This window comes from Anoplophora glabripennis, unplaced genomic scaffold (genome assembly GCF_000390285.2).
Source record: "Anoplophora glabripennis isolate ALB-LARVAE unplaced genomic scaffold, Agla_2.0 scaffold1526, whole genome shotgun sequence".
In the NCBI taxonomy this organism is placed as follows: Eukaryota; Metazoa; Arthropoda; class Insecta; order Coleoptera; family Cerambycidae; genus Anoplophora; species Anoplophora glabripennis.
This window is the reverse complement of record NW_019417599.1, coordinates 38,572-58,074: the sequence shown is the minus strand read 5'-3', so window position 1 is coordinate 58,074 and position 19,503 is coordinate 38,572. Positions and strand designations below refer to the sequence as shown.

General features: G+C 32.8%; 2 protein-coding genes across 2 annotated transcripts in view; both read left to right on the top strand.

The window, feature by feature from the left end:
* The first annotated feature begins 3,309 nt into the window (after positions 1-3,309).
* LOC108916243 (sodium/potassium-transporting ATPase subunit beta-2-like) lies at positions 3,310-11,060 on the top strand. The gene is made up of 3 exons (XM_018722451.1): positions 3,310-3,627; positions 9,816-9,990; positions 10,608-11,060. Exons 1-3 carry the CDS (start codon positions 3,310-3,312, stop codon positions 10,709-10,711), a joined length of 597 nt encoding a protein of 198 aa, XP_018577967.1. The 3' UTR covers positions 10,712-11,060.
* Positions 11,061-15,603: 4,543 nt separating this feature from the next.
* Positions 15,604-19,503, top strand: part of LOC108916244 (sodium/potassium-transporting ATPase subunit beta-2) — a 33,497-nt gene continuing 29,597 nt past the window's right edge. Inside the window, exon 1 of the mRNA XM_018722452.1 lies at positions 15,604-15,745. Coding sequence (XP_018577968.1) covers positions 15,619-15,745 — 127 coding nt within the window. The 5' untranslated portion in view covers positions 15,604-15,618. The remainder of the gene's footprint in view (positions 15,746-19,503) is intronic.

The following is a 19,503-nucleotide window of genomic DNA, read 5'->3' as shown; positions in this document are numbered from 1 at the left end:
TAACACCCTGTATAAAAAACTGCAAAAGTGCATTTTCACCCCCTATCTTCAATGTCAACCCTTTAATTTAATAGCACCCCGCGGTTTTTTCATTTTTAATGACCCTTCGAACAAGTCATGTGATGAAAATCCTTGAACGTCTTATTTCCTTCCTTTTTTGCAAAAAATGAGAATTAAAACGTACAAGGGTAAACGCGACGAAAATCGAAAAATTGGCAAAGTTTGTGCGGCCATATATTTGTCAATTTTCATCCAAAAATACTTTACAGCCTCTTGTTTTGAAGGAAATTTTATCTACTTTTTTTCTATGAAGTAATTCCTATACCTATCTTTACTCCAAAGAAAACTAAAGGCAAAAAAGTAAAAAAAAAATCAGAATATCGAATTTTTTGTTTTTTTTTTCAAATTGTTTATTAACGATTTTTTGCAAAAAATTCTCCTTTTAAATTTTTTTAAGCTATTTCCATGGGAAATTCAATTCTCTAAATAATTTTTCCTATGAACTATAATGAAATTTTGCTTCGTTTTCGAGCTACAATTAAAAAACAGAAAGGGGTGCATTTTCACCCCTATCTCCAATATCCACCCTCTAATTTAATAGCACTCCACGGTTTTTTCATCTAAGTCACACTAAAAGCGTCTATTACACTACAAATACAATTCGCCGGATTCAACTTTACACACAATAAAATTAGATGTACGAGGCCTTTTATATTTCGGGAATGGATGATCCTGGTGCTGCCATCTGACAACCGACGGCGACGTCCCTGTTATAAAGCCACGCTTATTAAAAGTGGTGGACTGTATGAACGGTTAGATAAGCAAATAAAATGGTTGGAGATGGCTTACCATTGTTGAAATTCACTAGGTTCTTGAAGGGCCCTTCTGATGTCCTGAATTTGAAACTGCTTATTATGGAGTTGGAGTAGGAATTAAACACGCACTTGTTTCTAGGTCGAGTCTTTTCTCTCGAATAAACTGAATCACACACAAAACCATCTCCAACAAAAAACAGTACGTAAAAGATTTTCGTAATTAATTGAATTAAATAGAAACAACAATGTTGTTGCAACAAAGAAAGAGAAAAGAAAATTTATTTTATATATTTTAAAATGAAATGTAATTGTAGTAACAATTTTTGCGGTGAAGCCGCAACAGTTTCTATCGTAAAGTTCGACTTTTTGTCGGTATATTCGTATTTACTCATACCATTTTGACGTATATGCGCTATTTGTGTTGTTTACAATGACTTGAAAAATTAATCTAGCCCAGAAAATGGAATTAACTCGTAAACATTTCCGTGCGATTATTTTGTACAACTTCCGACGTGGATTATCTCAACCACAGTGTCCCGATGAATTTAATTCGACTTCTGGCGATAAAGCACCATTGAAAACCTCTGTATTTCGGTGGTATATGGAATTCAATCTTGACGGTGGTTCTCTCACTTGCGAATTTCGTGAAGCTCGTCCAAAATCGGTTGTTGTTGCAGAAAACATTAATGCTGTGCGTGAACCGATATTACAAGACCGTCATGCGACTTATCGACAGATTGAAGCATTCTTGGGCATTAGTGGGATCAGAATACATTCAATATTGCATGAACATTTTACCTCCAAAAGGATTTGTTCGCGTTGGATCCTACATAATTTGACAAACACACAACAAATGGCTCGTCTCGATTGGTCGAAAGAAATGCTCAAAAAATACGATCGCGGTGCTTTAAAATACGTCTATGACATCGTGTCAGGTGACGAATCATGGCTACATGCATATGAGCCCTGAAGTAAAGAGTACTCCACTGTATGGGTCTTCCAAGATGAGCCAAATCCAACAAAATGGCAAACGGTCGCTTGTTTTTTTAGAAAACTTTACCCTTAGTGCAACGTCGAACGATCAATTCTGAATGGAATACAACTATTTGTTTGCGAAAGTCTTCGGAAAAATAAGGGAAACCAACGGCCGAAGACGCATATTTCTCCACCAGAATAATGCGAAGTCTTACACATCGTCTCGAGCAAAAAACTTTTTGAGAACCGAAAAAGTCGAATTGATAAGTCATCCGCCGTACAGCCCTGATTTGGCACCCAATGACTGTTTTATTCCCGCACATCATAAATAAATTGTGAGGTCAACATTTTCGACGCTACAAGAAGCGGTTGATGCGTTCAAAATTTATGTTTTGGAAAAAGTGTTTCGAAAATTGGTTCAAGCGCATGCAAAGGTGTATTGATCTTCATTGAGAATATTATGAAAAATAATAAAACCATAAGTATACGATGATTAATTTATTTTTTTGTTTTCTATTCCCGAAATGTAAAACACAACACTATATCGATTACAATAAAGACAAAAACCGTATTACAAACTCTACGAGACGGAGTTAACTGAAAACTAAAATAAACGTGAAACAACTGCATATTAGGCCATTCTTGTTTCGCCGAAATAACGTTGACCGTTTGTTTTTTTTGTCAACTTAACGCCTTGTTGCCATATCTCATCAGGAGGATTGATATTATGTAGGTTGGATAAACTAGGTCAGTGTCAAAGGTACATTTTATAAAACAGCAAAAAAAATAGTTTAAAATATAAATTAGTAACGCTTTTCTAAAATATAATTTTAAAAACACTCGAATTTTTTGTAGTAAAATCACTTTAGTACTAAAATAGCATGCTACAAAGCCATGCAAAAGTGATCTATTGTTAAAAAAATATTGTTCAATGTAGTTTCGTTCTCTGCCACTCCCCTAGTTTCATACAGTTACTTTAAAATCACATAAAATCGAACTCAGGAGCTGCAAAACGAAACTTGGACTATTTATTTGATCTAAAAAAAAATCAGATTAGTATTCTGGGTAACATAATTACACCCTGTATAATTTGTATAATTAAAATGTACAAATCCCCATGACGTTGTGTTTGAATGTTCTAGTTGAAGAAATGTTACAAAATAAAAATGTCGCCGAAAGAGTTTTCTGGGCGTATATATATATTGGACGTCACGAAAAATCCTCAAAATTGGTCAACAAATACAGCACTGTTCAGTTGTCTACAACTTCGCGGCCAATTTGTTGAAGCTAGGACACAAATTCTGTCTTACATGTACCAATAGACTTTGGTCAGTTGAAAAGAAATTCTTTATTAATAAATGGGTTCAAAAACAGTTAAATATAAAACAGGTTTTCTGTCACCGAATTTTCTTTGACAAATTCTACAAAAGAAATTTCAAAAAGGTTGCTAATATAACTAACGAAGACTCAAAGAATATTCGACGGCTTTCTTTTGTATTATTATGAGAACATTTTATGCATGCGATTTGCATATTTTCTTTTCATTTCAGAGTATTATTTCCCCAGCAAAATAGCAAAGGGCAACGGCCAAACGAAACCGTGTTCGCATTCTGATTACCCGTCAATGGGAGAAGTCTGTGAGGTGAATGTGAGGGATTGGGGCGAGTGTAATAAGGATCAGCACTTCAACTACCACAAGAACTCCCCATGCATCTTTATCAAACTGAATAAAATTTACGGCTGGACCCCCGAATATTATGACGACCCTTTTAATCTACCCCCAGAAATGCCCGAATCTCTAATAAATCACATTAGATCTATAAACAATACAAGAGAGGTATGTACGAGGATATTATAGGTAATGAATAAAAAATATAATATTCACCTTATGAATGGGCAGTTTGCATATGGGTTTTTAAATGTCTAGAAATAATCTATGACCTTATGTAGTGATATAAGACACACAGACGTAATCATATGGAGTCAAAATAAAATTGTTTTTTTTTTTGCACTTTTTTCTCTAATAATAGTACTTAAAATTGGTTAAAAATGACTCCACAAAAACCATTTTAGAGAAAAAGGTACAGGAATAATATATTTTGTATGTGTATTTTAATTGCAAAAATGCACCTACTATTTTATTATTAATTAATTATTTTAACAAAAAATTGGGATTTCCACTGATTTGAAGCTATTTTTTGAGGTTAGTCCTGACGTGATGGAGCATTTCTGATGGCTCCATCGCATCGTCTTTAGCGGGTCAAAATACCGGAGCATCATTCTGTTAAAAAGTATATGAAATAAAATTTTTTTGGCTGTGTAATTAATAATTAATTATTAGAATTTGGCGCCCAAAATAAGTGTTTTAAACGGGTGTAGTATAATGAATATAAAAAGACTGCATGTAATTGTGGTCTTATGGATGTACAGGGTGAGTCAACGCTGTGGCAAAGTTGATTTATCGCTAGAATATAATTGAGGCAAAATATTTCAAAATAGGTTCGGGTGGGAGGGCAAGAAGTACACATTTTAAAAATAATTTGACTTATATAGGGTGATTCGTTTTCGAAGGGCAGATCGAAGTTATATTTTTTTAAAAGGAACACCCTGAATTTGAGTGGATATTTATATTTTACATAGAAGTATGCTTTTTCGTAATAGGTACTATAAGTAAAAAATCTGCCGTTTCCGAGATATTAATATTTTAATATAAAAAATGACATTTTCGGCGTTACACTTGATCGTTGCTGATATAGTCGTTTTTTGAAATACGTACAATCTAAGCAATTGTCACACATATTGTACCGTAAATTTTGAGGTGGTCACTATTAACAAATACCATAAAAACAAAAGAAATGTTTGTCACTGTCAATAAATTTTCCTATCATTAGCTTTGACTGTTAAAGTAACATTTTTCTGTGATTCAAAAAGTTATTCTTATTTAATGAATATTGTTTATATGGTTTTGTTGTTACTTATTCGAAATGAATTTCTCAAAAGAAGAAGCTGATCTTGATGAAATTTATCTTAATAGATGAATTGGTCGAGGTGGGTCACTGTCATGGCCATCTAGATCATGTGACTTTGCACCACTTGACTTTTTTTGTGGGGATTTGTAAAAGACAGGACGTGACGATATGATAAATAGGATAAGACAAGCTTGTCTTGATATTACACCAAATTTGCTACATTACGTTCACATTGATATCGTTCGCCGACCACACCGCCCTCACACGAACCTATTTTGAAATATTTTGCCTCAATTATATTCTAGCGATAAATCAACTTTGCCACAGCGTTGACTCAATATACTTTTATTAATGCACCAATATAAAAATGCCCTCAATGCCTCAATAAAATATAAGTTTCTTACTTATATTTCTGTATTTTATTGTAACTTTAGTTGCTGTATTTATTATGAATTATTATCAATTTTTTGAATTATCGGGTATAGCGCTACCTTTTTTCATTAATATTACATACATATTACATTAGGTTCATTTTTGTCTGCATTTAATAATCGGTTCATTCTGAAATAAGTAGTTACTATGTTTTCCGTATTAATGGAGAAACATTTCTTCATTAATACACACACACGCAAGTTCTATAGATCTAACATAATCAGTTTAATCAATTATTATAAAACCGTAATTCCAAAATAATCTTGCAACTCGAAATGTCATAATGTCCTATCTTTCTTATATAATACTGGCTAAAGCCTGTATCAGGCAATGCAATTTTGTTACAGGGATTTGGTTGCCGCGATAGAATCCATGAATTTTTTCTTATAAGACTATGTAATTCTGTTACTGCAACCGAATTGCATGAAATAGAACATGCTCTATTCCGTGCAACAAAATTGCATGAATTCTAGTTACTTTTATGTAGATTTGTTTATTACCAACCTATTTGTTGTTAGCCGTTGATCATGGTTGTTGTTTGTAATGCCGTTGAAGCCACTATTAAAGCTATACAGCCATTTACTTTAAACCATTGCAATGTTTTGCTTGAATAAAAAATAATTGTTTACAAGATACATATAAGAAATTTTACATGTTAAACAATGCACAGTTGGTAACACTACTGCAAACTAAGCAAATTGCAGCAATTATGTCCCACTGTGTGATAATAAGCATGCAATTTTATCCCCGCAACAAAATTCCCACAATTTTGTCACTGCAACTAAATTGCATTGTCTGATACAAGCTTAATACTGAGAAGCTACCCGTCTTTGTTGAGGTGTAGATTCCATTCCAGATTTCATAGCTGCAGCATCTAATTGCACTGATTATTATCAGCTGATAAGTATCGTACTAGACAAACTTTTAAAATAAAAATTATTTGGTATATTTTTAAATAAAATACTTCACCCATGTGAAAAATAGTATACGGTTCTCAAGTGACAATAGAGACTTTGAAACAAGTATTACAGGACATGTCCAACTAATAAGTATCCGATTGATTAAATGTTTTTACTGTTGATATTATATGGTAACTATAATAGTCCACAGTACAGGCCCCCCCTGGAAAGTTGATTAACACATACTTTATAACTCCTGAGGCGCATCTTTTTGACGAGTCTACCACACTTTTCCTCTGCGACTTTTCTCGATTCCTCCGCTTTTCCACTCGGAACAGTCCAAAAACATGGCAATTTCCCGGGGTTTGAAAAGTCAAGACCACATCTTTTATTTTTAGCTTAAGTAACTGGAAATTTTGTTGCAAATGCCGATTTAAATTTGTCCGACAGAAATTCTTCCGACATTGACGTGTCTACCGGCCGAAACATGCCGAAATAACAGGGTATTGAAAATCAATTACCACATAGGTAATTTTTAGTAAAATTAATTGTAAATAATTCAGTCAAAAAGTATTGTTGTCCGACAGATTTCAAGCCGCGTTTTTTCAGTCCGACAGCTGGAAATCGGAATATTCACAGGGTATGATAAATCCATTACCACATGTCGGATAAAAATAACACACGATAGAAAAGTGTTTTTTATAAGCAAAAATTGTAATGTCCGACAAAACTATATCCGCAAATCGTCAGTCCGACAAAAAATGACGAAAAAAATTTCGTAAAAAATGTGCACATGTATTTATAATTTCTAATAAGGTATTTAGCAAAATTCTATATAAATATACAATGCAGGGTGTTTCAGAAAGAAAGACGGTGTATAAAATAAGTGACTTTTCTCAAAGCTCGAGCTTACTTTAAGAAAAGTCACTTATTTTATAGTGTAATATTGTAAGAATTTAATTAAAAGCCTTTTTTCTCGTCCACGAAAATCGTCCACATTAGGAAGTTCTAACAAGAGTACATTATTTTTAGAAAATAAAATTGTACATTAGAAATTGGAGCCCGAATGGTAAAAAACCTAACCTTAAAAAAAAATAGAACTTAAAATGTAATAAAAATGTAGCATAACTAGCGCCCTCTATGAAATATACAAAAAATAATCAGACTAGCGTATTTGGCACCCTTAAAAACCCCGGACTACCAAATTTCATAAAAATATTTCGCACCGTTTGAAAATTTTCGTAAAAATTCTATTTAAAAAATTTTATTTTGTCTATCTCCAAATCAAGAGAAGATAGACAAATAGTTCATAAGACAAAAAATTCTCATTTTTTGTCATACTATAACCCCGTTTATTTACGGGAGGTCTTTCTGAATCACCCTGTACATATTTTTCGTTTTATTCTTGTAATTGTAAATCTCTTACGCTCAATTTAGCCAAATAAATATCGAGAAAAGAATTAAACGATTTCAAAAAAGTATGTATGGTGTAAAAAAATTATACACAAGTTTTGGGATTTTCTTTTAGAAAATTAGGAAAATTTTTGTAAAGGAAAATAACAAACGCGAATGAAAACTTGAAAGAGAAAAAAGGATTTTTATATCAAGTATAATATTAATTTATTTAGAAATAATGCATTATGCACTAGATAGTATTAATCGTCTCAAAAATAACTTCATTTGTTTATAACTNTGAAGTAACATTTTTCTGTGATTAAAAAAGTTATTCATATTTAATGAATATTGTTTATATGGTTTTGTTGTTACTTATTCGAAATGAATTTCTCAAAAGAAGAAGCCGATCTTGATGAAATTTATCTTAATAGATGAATTGGTCGAGGTGGGTCACTGTCATGGCCATCCAGATCATGTGACTTTGCACCACTTGACTTTTTTGTGGGGGTTTGTAAAAGACAGGATATATAGAAAGCCACCACGTGACGATATGATAAATAGGATAAGACAAGCTTGTCTTGATATTACACCAAATTTGCTACATTACGTTCACATTGATATCGTTCGCCGACCACACCGCCCTCACACGAACCTATTTTGAAATATTTTGCCTCAATTATATTCTAGCGATAAAGCAACTTTGCCACAGCGTTGACTCAATATACTTTTATTAATGCACCAATATAAAAATGCCCTCAATGCCTCAATAAAATATAAGTTTCTTACTTATATTTCTGTATTTTATTGTAACTTTAGTTGCTGTATTTATTATGAATTATTATCAATTTTTTGAATTATCGGGTATAGCGCTACCATTTTTCATTGATATTACATACATATTACATTAGGTTTATTTTTGTCTGCATTTAATAATCGGTTCATTCTGAAATAAGTAGTTACTATGTTTTCCGTATTAATGGAGAAACATTTCTTCATTAATACACACACACGCAAGTTCTATAGATCTAACATAATCAGTTTAATCAATTATTATAAAACCGTAATTCCAAAATAATCTTGCAACTCGAAATGTCATAATGTCCTATCTTTCTTATATAATACTGGCTAAAGCCTGTATCAGGCAATGCAATTTTGTTACAGGGATTTGGTTGCCGCGATAGAATCCATGAATTTTTTCTTATAAGACTATGTAATTCTGTTCCTGCAACTGAATTGCATGAATTAGAACATGCTCTATTCCGTGCAACAAAATTGCATGAATTCTAGTTACTTTTATGTAGATTTGTTTATTACCAACCTATTTGTTGTTGGCCGTTGATCATGGTTGTTGTTTGTAATGCCGTTGAAGCCACTATTAAAGCTATACAGCCATTTACTTTAAACCATTGCAATGTTTTGCTTGAATAAAAAATAATTGTTTACAAGATACATATAAGAAATTTTACATGTTAAATAATGCATAGTTGGTAACACTACTGCAAACTAAGCAAATTGCAGCAATTATGTCCCACTGTGTGATAATAAGCATGCAATTTTATCCCCGCAACAAAATTCCCACAATTTTGTCACTGCAACTAAATTGCATTGTCTGATACAAGCTTAATACTGAGAAGCTACCCGTCTTTGTTGAGGTGTAGATTCCATTCCAGATTTCATAGCTGCAGCATCTAATTGCACTGATTATTATCAACTGAATAAGTATCGTACTAGACAAACTTTTAAAATAAAAATTATTTGGTATATTTTTAAATAAAATACTTCACCCATGTGAAAAATAGTATACGGTTCTTAAGTAACAATAGAGACTTTGAAACAGGTATTACAGGACATGTCCAACTGATAAGTATCCGACTGATTAAATGTTTTTACTGTTGATTTTATATGGTAACTATAAAGGACCTCGCACGGTTTTTATGAAAATGTGGGCTCGGTCAAATTGGCTGAAATTGTAGTAAGTTGTGGGTTTTGTGTTACTGACACAGTACTTGGGTCCGAAAATCAATTATTTCCTACTTATAGCGGTCTGAGTCAATCCGGCTGTTGATGGCTGCAAAGTAATATGAGTAGAATATTTCAAAAAAGCAATAACTTTTGGGAAGTGTTTATAAACTTTGAAAAGTTGCAAATTAACATTTTTGACATGTGCCAAATGCCAAACTGACTGCATTGGCCATTGGCAACAGTAGTTTGTAGATTGTCTTCATACGTCTCTCAGTTAAATGCAATAATATCTCTCAAGTATGAATAAGTGAATTGGATATGGTAATAATCAGTCTTATGGCTCAAGGCTAATTGATTTCAATTTTCAGAGGCAGAACGTCTGGGTGTCATGTGACGGTGAAAATCCAGCCGACAAAGAATACCTGGGCCCAGTAACTTACTACCCTAAAGATATCCAAGGTTTTCCTGGATACTACTTCCCTTACTTAAACTCAGAAGGATATTTGAGCCCCTTGGTTGCCGTCAAATTCGAGAGACCTGTGTGTAAGTATTAATTCTACTTTTCCCAATTTACAAATATACAAATTTTTGAAATAATGATAGTGTCATACAGGGTGTTATAGGGATGTTGCGACAAATTTTCAGAGCTAATTGTTCTCATCAAAACAAACAGAAAGACGAGAGCAACATTTTTTCGCTGTTATATTCAATTATATTTAAGTATAGGTAGTTTTTGAAATACAGGTTGCTAAAAAATACCGTAAAAAATACTTTTTCTCGAGTAATTTCCATATATGATATTATTTTTTGCTCTTCTTTACGAGAGTTTACGTTATTTAATGATTAAAGAATCTCACATGTGTGTTTTTTCATTAATGATATTTGGGATCAATTGCATTGTTGTTATCATTTCCGGTAATTATTAATTAGGTGAAGGTGAAAAATGCCGGACGGGGCTTTAGTCCGCAGAGTAGTTGTTTCCTATAATATCATTAAAGGTTCTCTTACTTAAAGATTAGTATATCTAGATGTTAGTGATTCAGAATTAATATAAAATTTTCCTATAATATCATTAAACGTAAAATAAAAAATATCATTAACGTAAAATTTTGACTTCATAAATACCCATGCACACATCAATCATTTAACTCCTGTTTCAGCTGGAATTATCATCAACATCGAATGTAGGGCTTGGGCGAAAAACATCAAATACAGCAGACTGGAAAGAACGGGATCTGTACACTTTGAACTATTGATTGATTAAATGATAGCAAATGGTTACTAGAACCCTTCGAAAATGGCATCACCATCATCATTTCTTTTAAAAATATTTTTAAACGGAATTCGTCTTCCACAAAAATTCGAATGAATTACGTATTTTTATACTTTCATAGAATTTAACTGTGTAGCAACTGTCCACGTACAACTAAGAGTTATTGTAGGTACATCATATTTTATTTTTGTGCAGCATCTTTTTTGTTGTATTTATATTATTTTTTTTTATTGTGTTCTTAGTGACTTTAAGTGTATATATTAATTTTAAAATAGGTAGTAACCTTGTTTCTGTTATTTACATTTCAGTATGTAAGTTTTTAATAAATTATTCAAACGAGTGCGGTGTTTTATTGACAAAGTAATCGAAGTTAGATTTTTAATATCCTTAAGTCATGTCATATTAAAATTATGAGAAACACATGAGCTATGGTCGGTGGTACAGCTATGGACAATACAAGGTTTCCTACTTCAACTGTTTATCGTTCTTTATGAAAAATAATTATATTATTCGATTCTTTTAAAATATCTTTAAACATTTTTGGTTCGAAATATTTTTTATATAGTTTTATGACCGACACATGAAATTATTATGCGGTCTGTCTTTTCCAATTCGATTCCTTTAAATGTAGACAGTTCACCTTTAAGTTAGCTTCAGATAAAAAAAATATATGAAACAAATTATAAAAATAATTAAATTACTAGTTTCAGCTTCTATCTCTTTCAGAAAATTCTCAGATATGTATTTTTGATATATTTTGACTTTAAATAAAGTTTAATAGTTTATATTGCCATAATAGATGAAAATGTTGTTTCTTCGTAAGTGAACAAAATATCTCGAATTTCAAATGTTATTTTTTCTAACCACATACCGGGTACTCAAAAAGTTTGGAACTCCCCCTTTATCTCAGAAAATACTGCTCAAACAAAAAAATGATTAGGACAAAAGTTGCAGGGTTTTGAGTGAGCAATCCAATGGTGACCTTGACCATGACCTTCAAGGTCATTTAGAGGTCAACCTGAAAATTTTAAATGGCACCGTATTTTTTCACCCCGAAAATGGAAAAAATTGAAATTTTTGCGTTCGGTTATGACCTTGACCATGACCTTCAAGGTCGTTTACAGGTCAAGTTGATTTTTTAATAAATGACCCGTTATTCTTGACCGCGGAAATTGAGTGAGCGTAAAATTCAAAAATGACCTATACCATGTCTTTGACCATGACCTAAGGGTAACTGTAACGTCAAACGTAAGCAAAGAACTTAAGTTTAATAATGCTCTTACGAAAAAAAAATAACGGCAAAAAAAATATACGGTTCCATATAAAATTTTTAACTTGACCTCTAAATGACCTTGAAGGTCAAGGCCATAACCGAACGTTTCCATATCCATTTTTTTCCATTTCCGGGGTCAAAAATATACGGTTCCGTTTAAAATTTTCAGGTTGACCTCTAAATGACCTTGAAGGGCATGGTCAAGGTCAAGGTCACCGTTGGATTGCTCACTCAAAATCCTGCAACTTTTGTCCTAATCATTTCTTTGTTTGAGCAGTATTTTATGAGAAAGAGGGGTGGGTGTTTCCAAACTTTTTGAACACCCCGTATATTAAAGCAGGTGAGTTTCCGTAACAATGTCGCCCTGTTAGAATACATCATCCCGCTCAGATGCATCCTCTATCAGTATGTTTTTTTTAATTGAGGCACATGTATCACATTGCCGGGACCATTTTCTGCATCAAAACAACATTCAGGCCAAAGAACCCACTATGAAATGCTTAAAGAATTTTTAGAACTCTTTTTTGGGGCAATACAGTTTTATAGATCTTTTCGTTGCTACTAAAACTTTCCTATATTATTTTTAGCAAGCAATTCTACACAATTAAGACATTTTATAATGCCCAGTAAGTTTTATTGAGCAATGAGGTCAAATTCTGGATCTTTTATCTATACTTTAGCAAGGATTTTGTTGTAACAATCAACTGGGTCTTGCGTCTTACATGTTCATTTTTCGGCAAACAAATTGTCCCGTTCTTTTGCCTCATTTAATTCAGATTTCAAAATTTTATTAAGATTGTTCTTTCGTGATTTTTCAGCTTGTATTTTCTCTTACCTGATCTCTAACTTACTTATAAAATTTTTTTACAAATGTTGAAAGTGTTTCTAGATTTTTTTATAACTTTTTAGGGGTAATTTTAACCATTTGCGATATATCTGCCACAAATTGTAAATGCATTGGTTGAATATACTCTATATACACGGTAAGCGCAACGAAGGGATCTTGGTCTAAGGTCGGCTTATCTGGCAAGTATGTATATACATCCTTAGGTATCCTGATGACTTGTGCAATATTCTTGTTCATGTTCCTACCCATTTCCATTAACAACAAATTGTGGATATTGTAGATATGTTTCACTATATTTCACGTCTAAAGCACTTTCAATATTTGATGATCTTTCCATCAGTTATAGTTCTTAAAACCTCCACAGCCTCATTTCAGATTAGGGTTGTTGTTTTCTCTTCCTCAGACCAATTACCAAACTACCTCGAATTGTTTTACGTAAGTGCTTCATTACCTATTTCCTCCGCAGAAATGGGTTTTCAAGATTTCAAATTGACTCGAGTCGGCGATTGGAAAACATTCGAATTCTTGATCTCATTGCACCATAGCCTCGTAGCCCTGTAGCTTCATAACCCCGTATCACCATAATGAATTTCATCAGGGCTCCGAAAGTATATGACTATGAGTTGACAGGCTTCTATAACTCAATAACCCCATAACTCTGTCGTTCAAATAATGGGGTTATAGAATTATAGTGCACCGAGATCATAAATTCCAATGTTTTTCCAATCACTGCCTACTCAAATTGGTTTGAAATCTTGAAATCCACTTTCTAGGGGAGGATAGTCTTGATGTTAGGGTCAAAACACGAACTAATCTAAAAATTCACTTGTTAAGCATTTTCTAGCATGATCACAAAACTATAACTGTGTCTAATTCGTCTGAATTTTAAATAGTTTAGTCACACTTATAATGTAAATAATAATAATATACGTTCTCTCTTTTCCATAAATTATTTTAAGTATCCATTTTTGAACTACATTCAAATTTTTTAGGTAACAATCTTGTACTCCCCCCCAACCCATTTTTCCGTATATGAGATGCGACTGAATCAACGAGTAGTATAGAGTCTCCAAACTTTTTACTGGTAATATATTTATGAAATATTTAAATTTTTGTAAGAAACCTCTAATTTTTTTTATTAAGCTATTTATTTGTAGGTCCCACCTAAAATGTTGGTTAATGTGAATACCAAGATATTTTGCTGACTGCGCTTCCTAAATAACTGTCTAGGTGTCGATATTTAAGGATCCCAAAGTAGGTAGGTAGGTAAGTAGCATAGGAACTAAAAGATATACAGGATGTTTAATTACAGTTTAATATGAGAGTATTATATTAAAACCATTTCTTTATGATTCAAAATTCCCTTTCAGCGATTTCCTTGTTCATTCCAAGATTATGTCTCAAATAATATCACTGTATCGTCAGCAAAACTGATCATCTTACCTTTACTATTTAATGATAATAAATTATTTATACAGGGTGATTCACAACTTATCCAAAAAAATTTGGGAATAGATGCGGCATGAGAAATGGAGTCAATATCGTAAACAAAATTTTTGTAAAATCCTTATAGTTTCCGAGAAAAAAATTATTGAAGTTATAGTACATTCAACTACTACATAGCTGGACAACTGTAGTCTCTAGCGTCATTCGCAATACACATGGAGAGCCACGTGGCTTCAGCGACTCCGAATACTGAAATCGGATTTTGCAATCGTCGTTACGATAGTATTTACCTGTTATCTGTGGTGTTTACAATAGTTTTTTTAGTAGTTAGTGTCATAAACGGGTAGTTAGCTTCAAAAATGGTTTGCGTGTATAGCAATTCGGAGTTGATGGATATCGTTTTAATTTATGGTGAAGCATTTGTGTTATGGTGAAGCAAGACAACATTTGTGTTAGTTCGTAGAAACTGAATAAGAGGGACCCAAATGTGTTTACTGTTTACACGTTGGTGGATAAAATTTTGAACAATTGTTGTAACATCGGGTATGGCAAATGATTTTTTTATTTAAAAACAAATTAATTTTATTACTTAATAAAAGCAAAAGCAGTTGAATTTACCGATATAAAATAGGTGCGATAACATTCTATTTACATATTTTTTCCTTGCGAAAGTTTTTGTCCGTTTTTATCACAGTGGACCAGTTTCCAGTGCCGTGCAGAAGTGTATTTTTAAATCATTTTCGAACTGCCCTTTTTGATTTTTTCTTAACAAAACTGTATTTATAAGGGTCCCATGTATATAAAGAAAATAATAGTGGGCCTAGCACAGTGGGACTTCATATTTAACTTCTCCAACGTAACTTATTGTGTCATCTGTGTTTTCTATTTTTTAAGTAACTATTTAGAAAATCAAACATTCTTCCTCTCAGTCCATACATTTTTAATTTGATGATAATGTAATATTTTTTTTGTGGGACACACAGCAGTCTACTACGAGCCCCGTATAACAATCTGTGACGGCAATTTATAAGCCGCCACTGTTTCCGAAACGCGATTGATTGCGATGACGGCAACTCGGTCAATCAATCGCCACCACCTCCCGCAGCTTCCGAAAGTGTGCCATTTTCGCGAACGATTCCTGCCGTTCCGGGATGCTGTGCCACTCCGGTGCAAGATGGCGTCGGCGTCCGGCTATAATACGCGCGTTGCAGCGTTTCAGAGCGACGATCGAAGCCGGCCCCGACGCTGCGCAAGTCCACGATCCGCAACCCAGGGAGCGACCGTTCTCCATCCCTTCTTACGTAAAGGGTAGTGGGTTGCACACATACTGCGATGGCGGATAAGAAAGTTAACGAGTTCTACACTCGGCCACCCGTACTTGGAAAATGGGAGAGCTTCCGCCAATTTCTGTGGAATTCGGAGACCAAGCAGTTCCTAGGAAGGACAGGAGCTAGCTGGGGTGAGCATCTTTCTGTGTTACCTCCTTAAATATCACCTTTTCGCCTCCACTTAGACACCGCATCTTTTCCATAACTCCCATCACTCGATCATCATTTGGAGGAAAAGAACTTCCTCAAAACCTAAACCGTTACCCAAGACCTCAGTCCTTCTAACCCGTTTGACCTTTTGGCATTTACATATCACCTCTTTTTGGTTACGTAACGATTTAGTTCTATTTAGGGGTGGATTAGATTCGGATCTTTTGTCCTGGAAAATTACCGCAGTTTAAAGCTCGGTGCCCTTGAGCGCCCTTTATTCTTTTAAATAATTTTGCGTGGATAATGGCGACCCATAGACGCCTAAAGGTGTAATGGAGGACGTCGCAAGCGGTCGATGATTATTTCTATGTTCTTAGCTAAAATTTTACAACAAAGGGCAGTTTTCTCCAATTATCGTTCAAGGACTTTACCTTGCTTTAAAGCCATACTTGAATATATTTATTTATGTCTTTTTCATCATGTATATTTCCTTCATTAACTCCTCCTTTAAAATCCATCACTACATTACACAAATTTAAAATAATCCATACCCTTATCGCCTATTACATAACCATTTTCCCTGACTAACTAATACATCCTTTCTTGGCTCGATAAAACCACAACTTTAAATACATATTTGTATTTATTTAAATGAACAGTAAAACATTTGATAAATTTTGGTATTTTGAAGCCAGTTGTGATAGAAGAATTAACATTTTATCTGCAAAATGTTAGTGCAGGACAGTATTTGGTTAAGCTCTCTCAAAATGTAACTGGGTTTGTAAAATATTCTGGAACAATAGTTTTAAATTCATTTCATCGGTTTTTATCTTCATCTTTAGTTTCATTGTGATTATTTATTTAAACTTCTATTATTAGGTTCGGTATAAAAAAGCTATTAATCGAGAACAATCAATTCACATAAGGGCACCACCTTGTTTAAAAAAAGTTTTAAAGCAGACCTCGTTTCCGATTAAGTTCTCTAAACCGGATTTTCCGCTTTAGGGTTCATTGTCTTTCACTGCCATTGAGGCGTAAGCTTTCAACCGTTCCTTACAATTGAAAAACAAGCACATAGGGTTTACGCTTTTTCATGCGGTATTGATCCACATGACATAAATTTTAATGTGTAACTAAGCAAAAACTGGGACTCCCTACGCGATTTGAGACTATCATACAACATCTGTGTTATAATATCATATACGAATCTTAATATTTATACTCTTGTTTAAGTAGAAGTATTATTCAATTAATTTTTGGGAAATGTAAATTGTGATGACAAATTTTTCTTAATTAATTACGTCCGTATTTAGTTAAATTAGGTTCATGTTACGTCAAGTTTTCCGAAATGAAACTGAATATTTGTAATAAAAATTAGAAGAATGAAGTTCGTTATCTTCATATTTAGCTTTTTTTATGAATAACATTTCTCGAGATTCAAGTTTAAATGGAAATATTATTGAATTAATTTTTACAAGTTGCCAATATTTTTTCTTTTTTTTTTCAAATAATTATTCCCATTAATAATGATATTTATGATATAAAGGCCCCGAGATATAATTCCGTTACTCATTTTTGAAAACACCCTGTAAGTATATAGCTATATACAGGCTGTCTACTATAAGAGGGTCACTCCTATGTAATCTTTATGTTTTTTATTGCATTTTTTGAGTCCTTGAAGCTCGTAAAAACAAATTTGAGATCCATGGCCAACTTTATGAGTAATCATAAAAAACTGGAAAAGGACCCAAAGTTTAGGGCCGTCTACCTTTCTTATTTTAAGAGATAAAGAAAACTTATTTTAATAGAATTTCCTGGCAAAATTGACCTTTCACCTAGTGTCCACAGATTTTTAAAATATCGTATGTAATTTGCTGCGCCCTTTACGCGGACAAAAAAAATTGTCATCGATGCAGGCTGAGGCTAGAAAAAATTGCTTGTTTTTTCCTCTTTCAAGCGATATACTACATGTCGCCTGTATCTTTTTTATTTATTACATTTGTACAATTTTGTATAAAAAATGTACGTTAATGTAAAAATTGTTTTATACAGGCCATCTACAAAAAATTTAATGAATATAATGTACTTCCTTTAAGCAAAGAGTCTGCAATGTCTGGCACTCATCAGTTTACCATCATAGAAGCAAGGTCTTATGATTTTAGTATCAAGAATTCTAACCCAAACGTTTATTGAAAACCTCTGTTGAAATGCAGTCCATTTGAAATAAATGTTCCTACATTCTATCTATTATTACATTCTATCTATTGTTACAAAAATTAGACACATCTGATCAGACAATTCTTTTGAATATAAAAGGATATTCCTTCTCTCTTTCTTGTCACCACCTACAGAACCTTACTCTTCTCGGTTTATCTTCCTCCCTCAAGCTCAAGAGTTGCACTTTTTCAACATTATACTTAACATTGGAAACCATTTTTCGTAATACCCTTCTTGTACTATCCTTCCCTAAATTGTAGTTCACTTCAATCTCTCACTGTTTTGCTCATTTTTCCTATTTACATAATTTAAAATTCTGTTAACATTACCTATTTTATTAACAACTGATTTTATTAGCGAAGGTTTTCTACATTACGCAAGTGCTTGAAGAGAATTGAAATTGCATTGATAGTACAATACAAACATATTACACTTTCAATATGTGAAAATATGATTATTATTCAAAATTATAGTTTTTCAAATCACAGTTAACTGTAACAACTTTTATGTGTAAACTATAACAATAAACCATTTGTTAAATAATGGCATTACTGGGATAACACATTTGTTTTCATAGCGTGCTATACATTTAGCGTAAGCTACTTTGTGCAAAAACAATGTTGAAGGCTCAGGTTTCTCTAAAGTAAAAAATCAATATTATATTAATATGAAAAGAAAATCTGTATTTTGTTTAAAAGAAGTACATTATATTTATTAAATTTTTTGTAATTGACACGTATCTATAACAATTTCTACGTTAACACAAAAATGTTTACATTTTTTATACCAAAATTGTAAAAAATGTAATAAATATAAAAGATGCAGGCAACATATAATATATAGCATGAAAGAGGAAAAATCAAGCAATTTTTTGTAACCACAGGACGACCACACGATATTCTAAAAATCTGTTTCCACTAGGTGAAATATATCAATTTTGCCATCAAATTTTATTAAAATAAGTTTTCTCTCTCTTAAAACAAAAAAGTTAGACGGTCCTAAATTTTTGGTACTTTTCCGGTTTTTTTCTAATTACTCACAAAGTTGGCATGGATCTCAAATTTGTTTTTACGATCATAAAGGCCTCAAAAGATGCAACAAAAAATATATAGAGATTTTTGATATGTGTCGTATATTAATCGAGATTCATAGGAGTGGCCCTCTTATAGTTGAGTGGTGACGTCATTGATATTTTTTAAATGGGATTGTATAAATATTTTTGCACGTTTTGAAGGATTTTTTTAATTTTCTTTCCATAGAATTTGTATGCCTTGCATAACGAAATTTTTGAGAAAAGATGAGAAAATTTTCAGCCTTTGACTTTGGTTTACGGTGCTCGCTTTTTAAATCATATAAAATAAAACTCGAGGTCATCATAACCAAACAGGGCACTACTACGTATAGCGTTTGCATCTTTGAAAATAAGCATCTTTAATAGCAATTACTCATATTTTATGTCATAACACTAATGACGTTTTTCGAATTTGTCTGTTCTCCCTTATCTTTCTTTGTAATTTCCCTC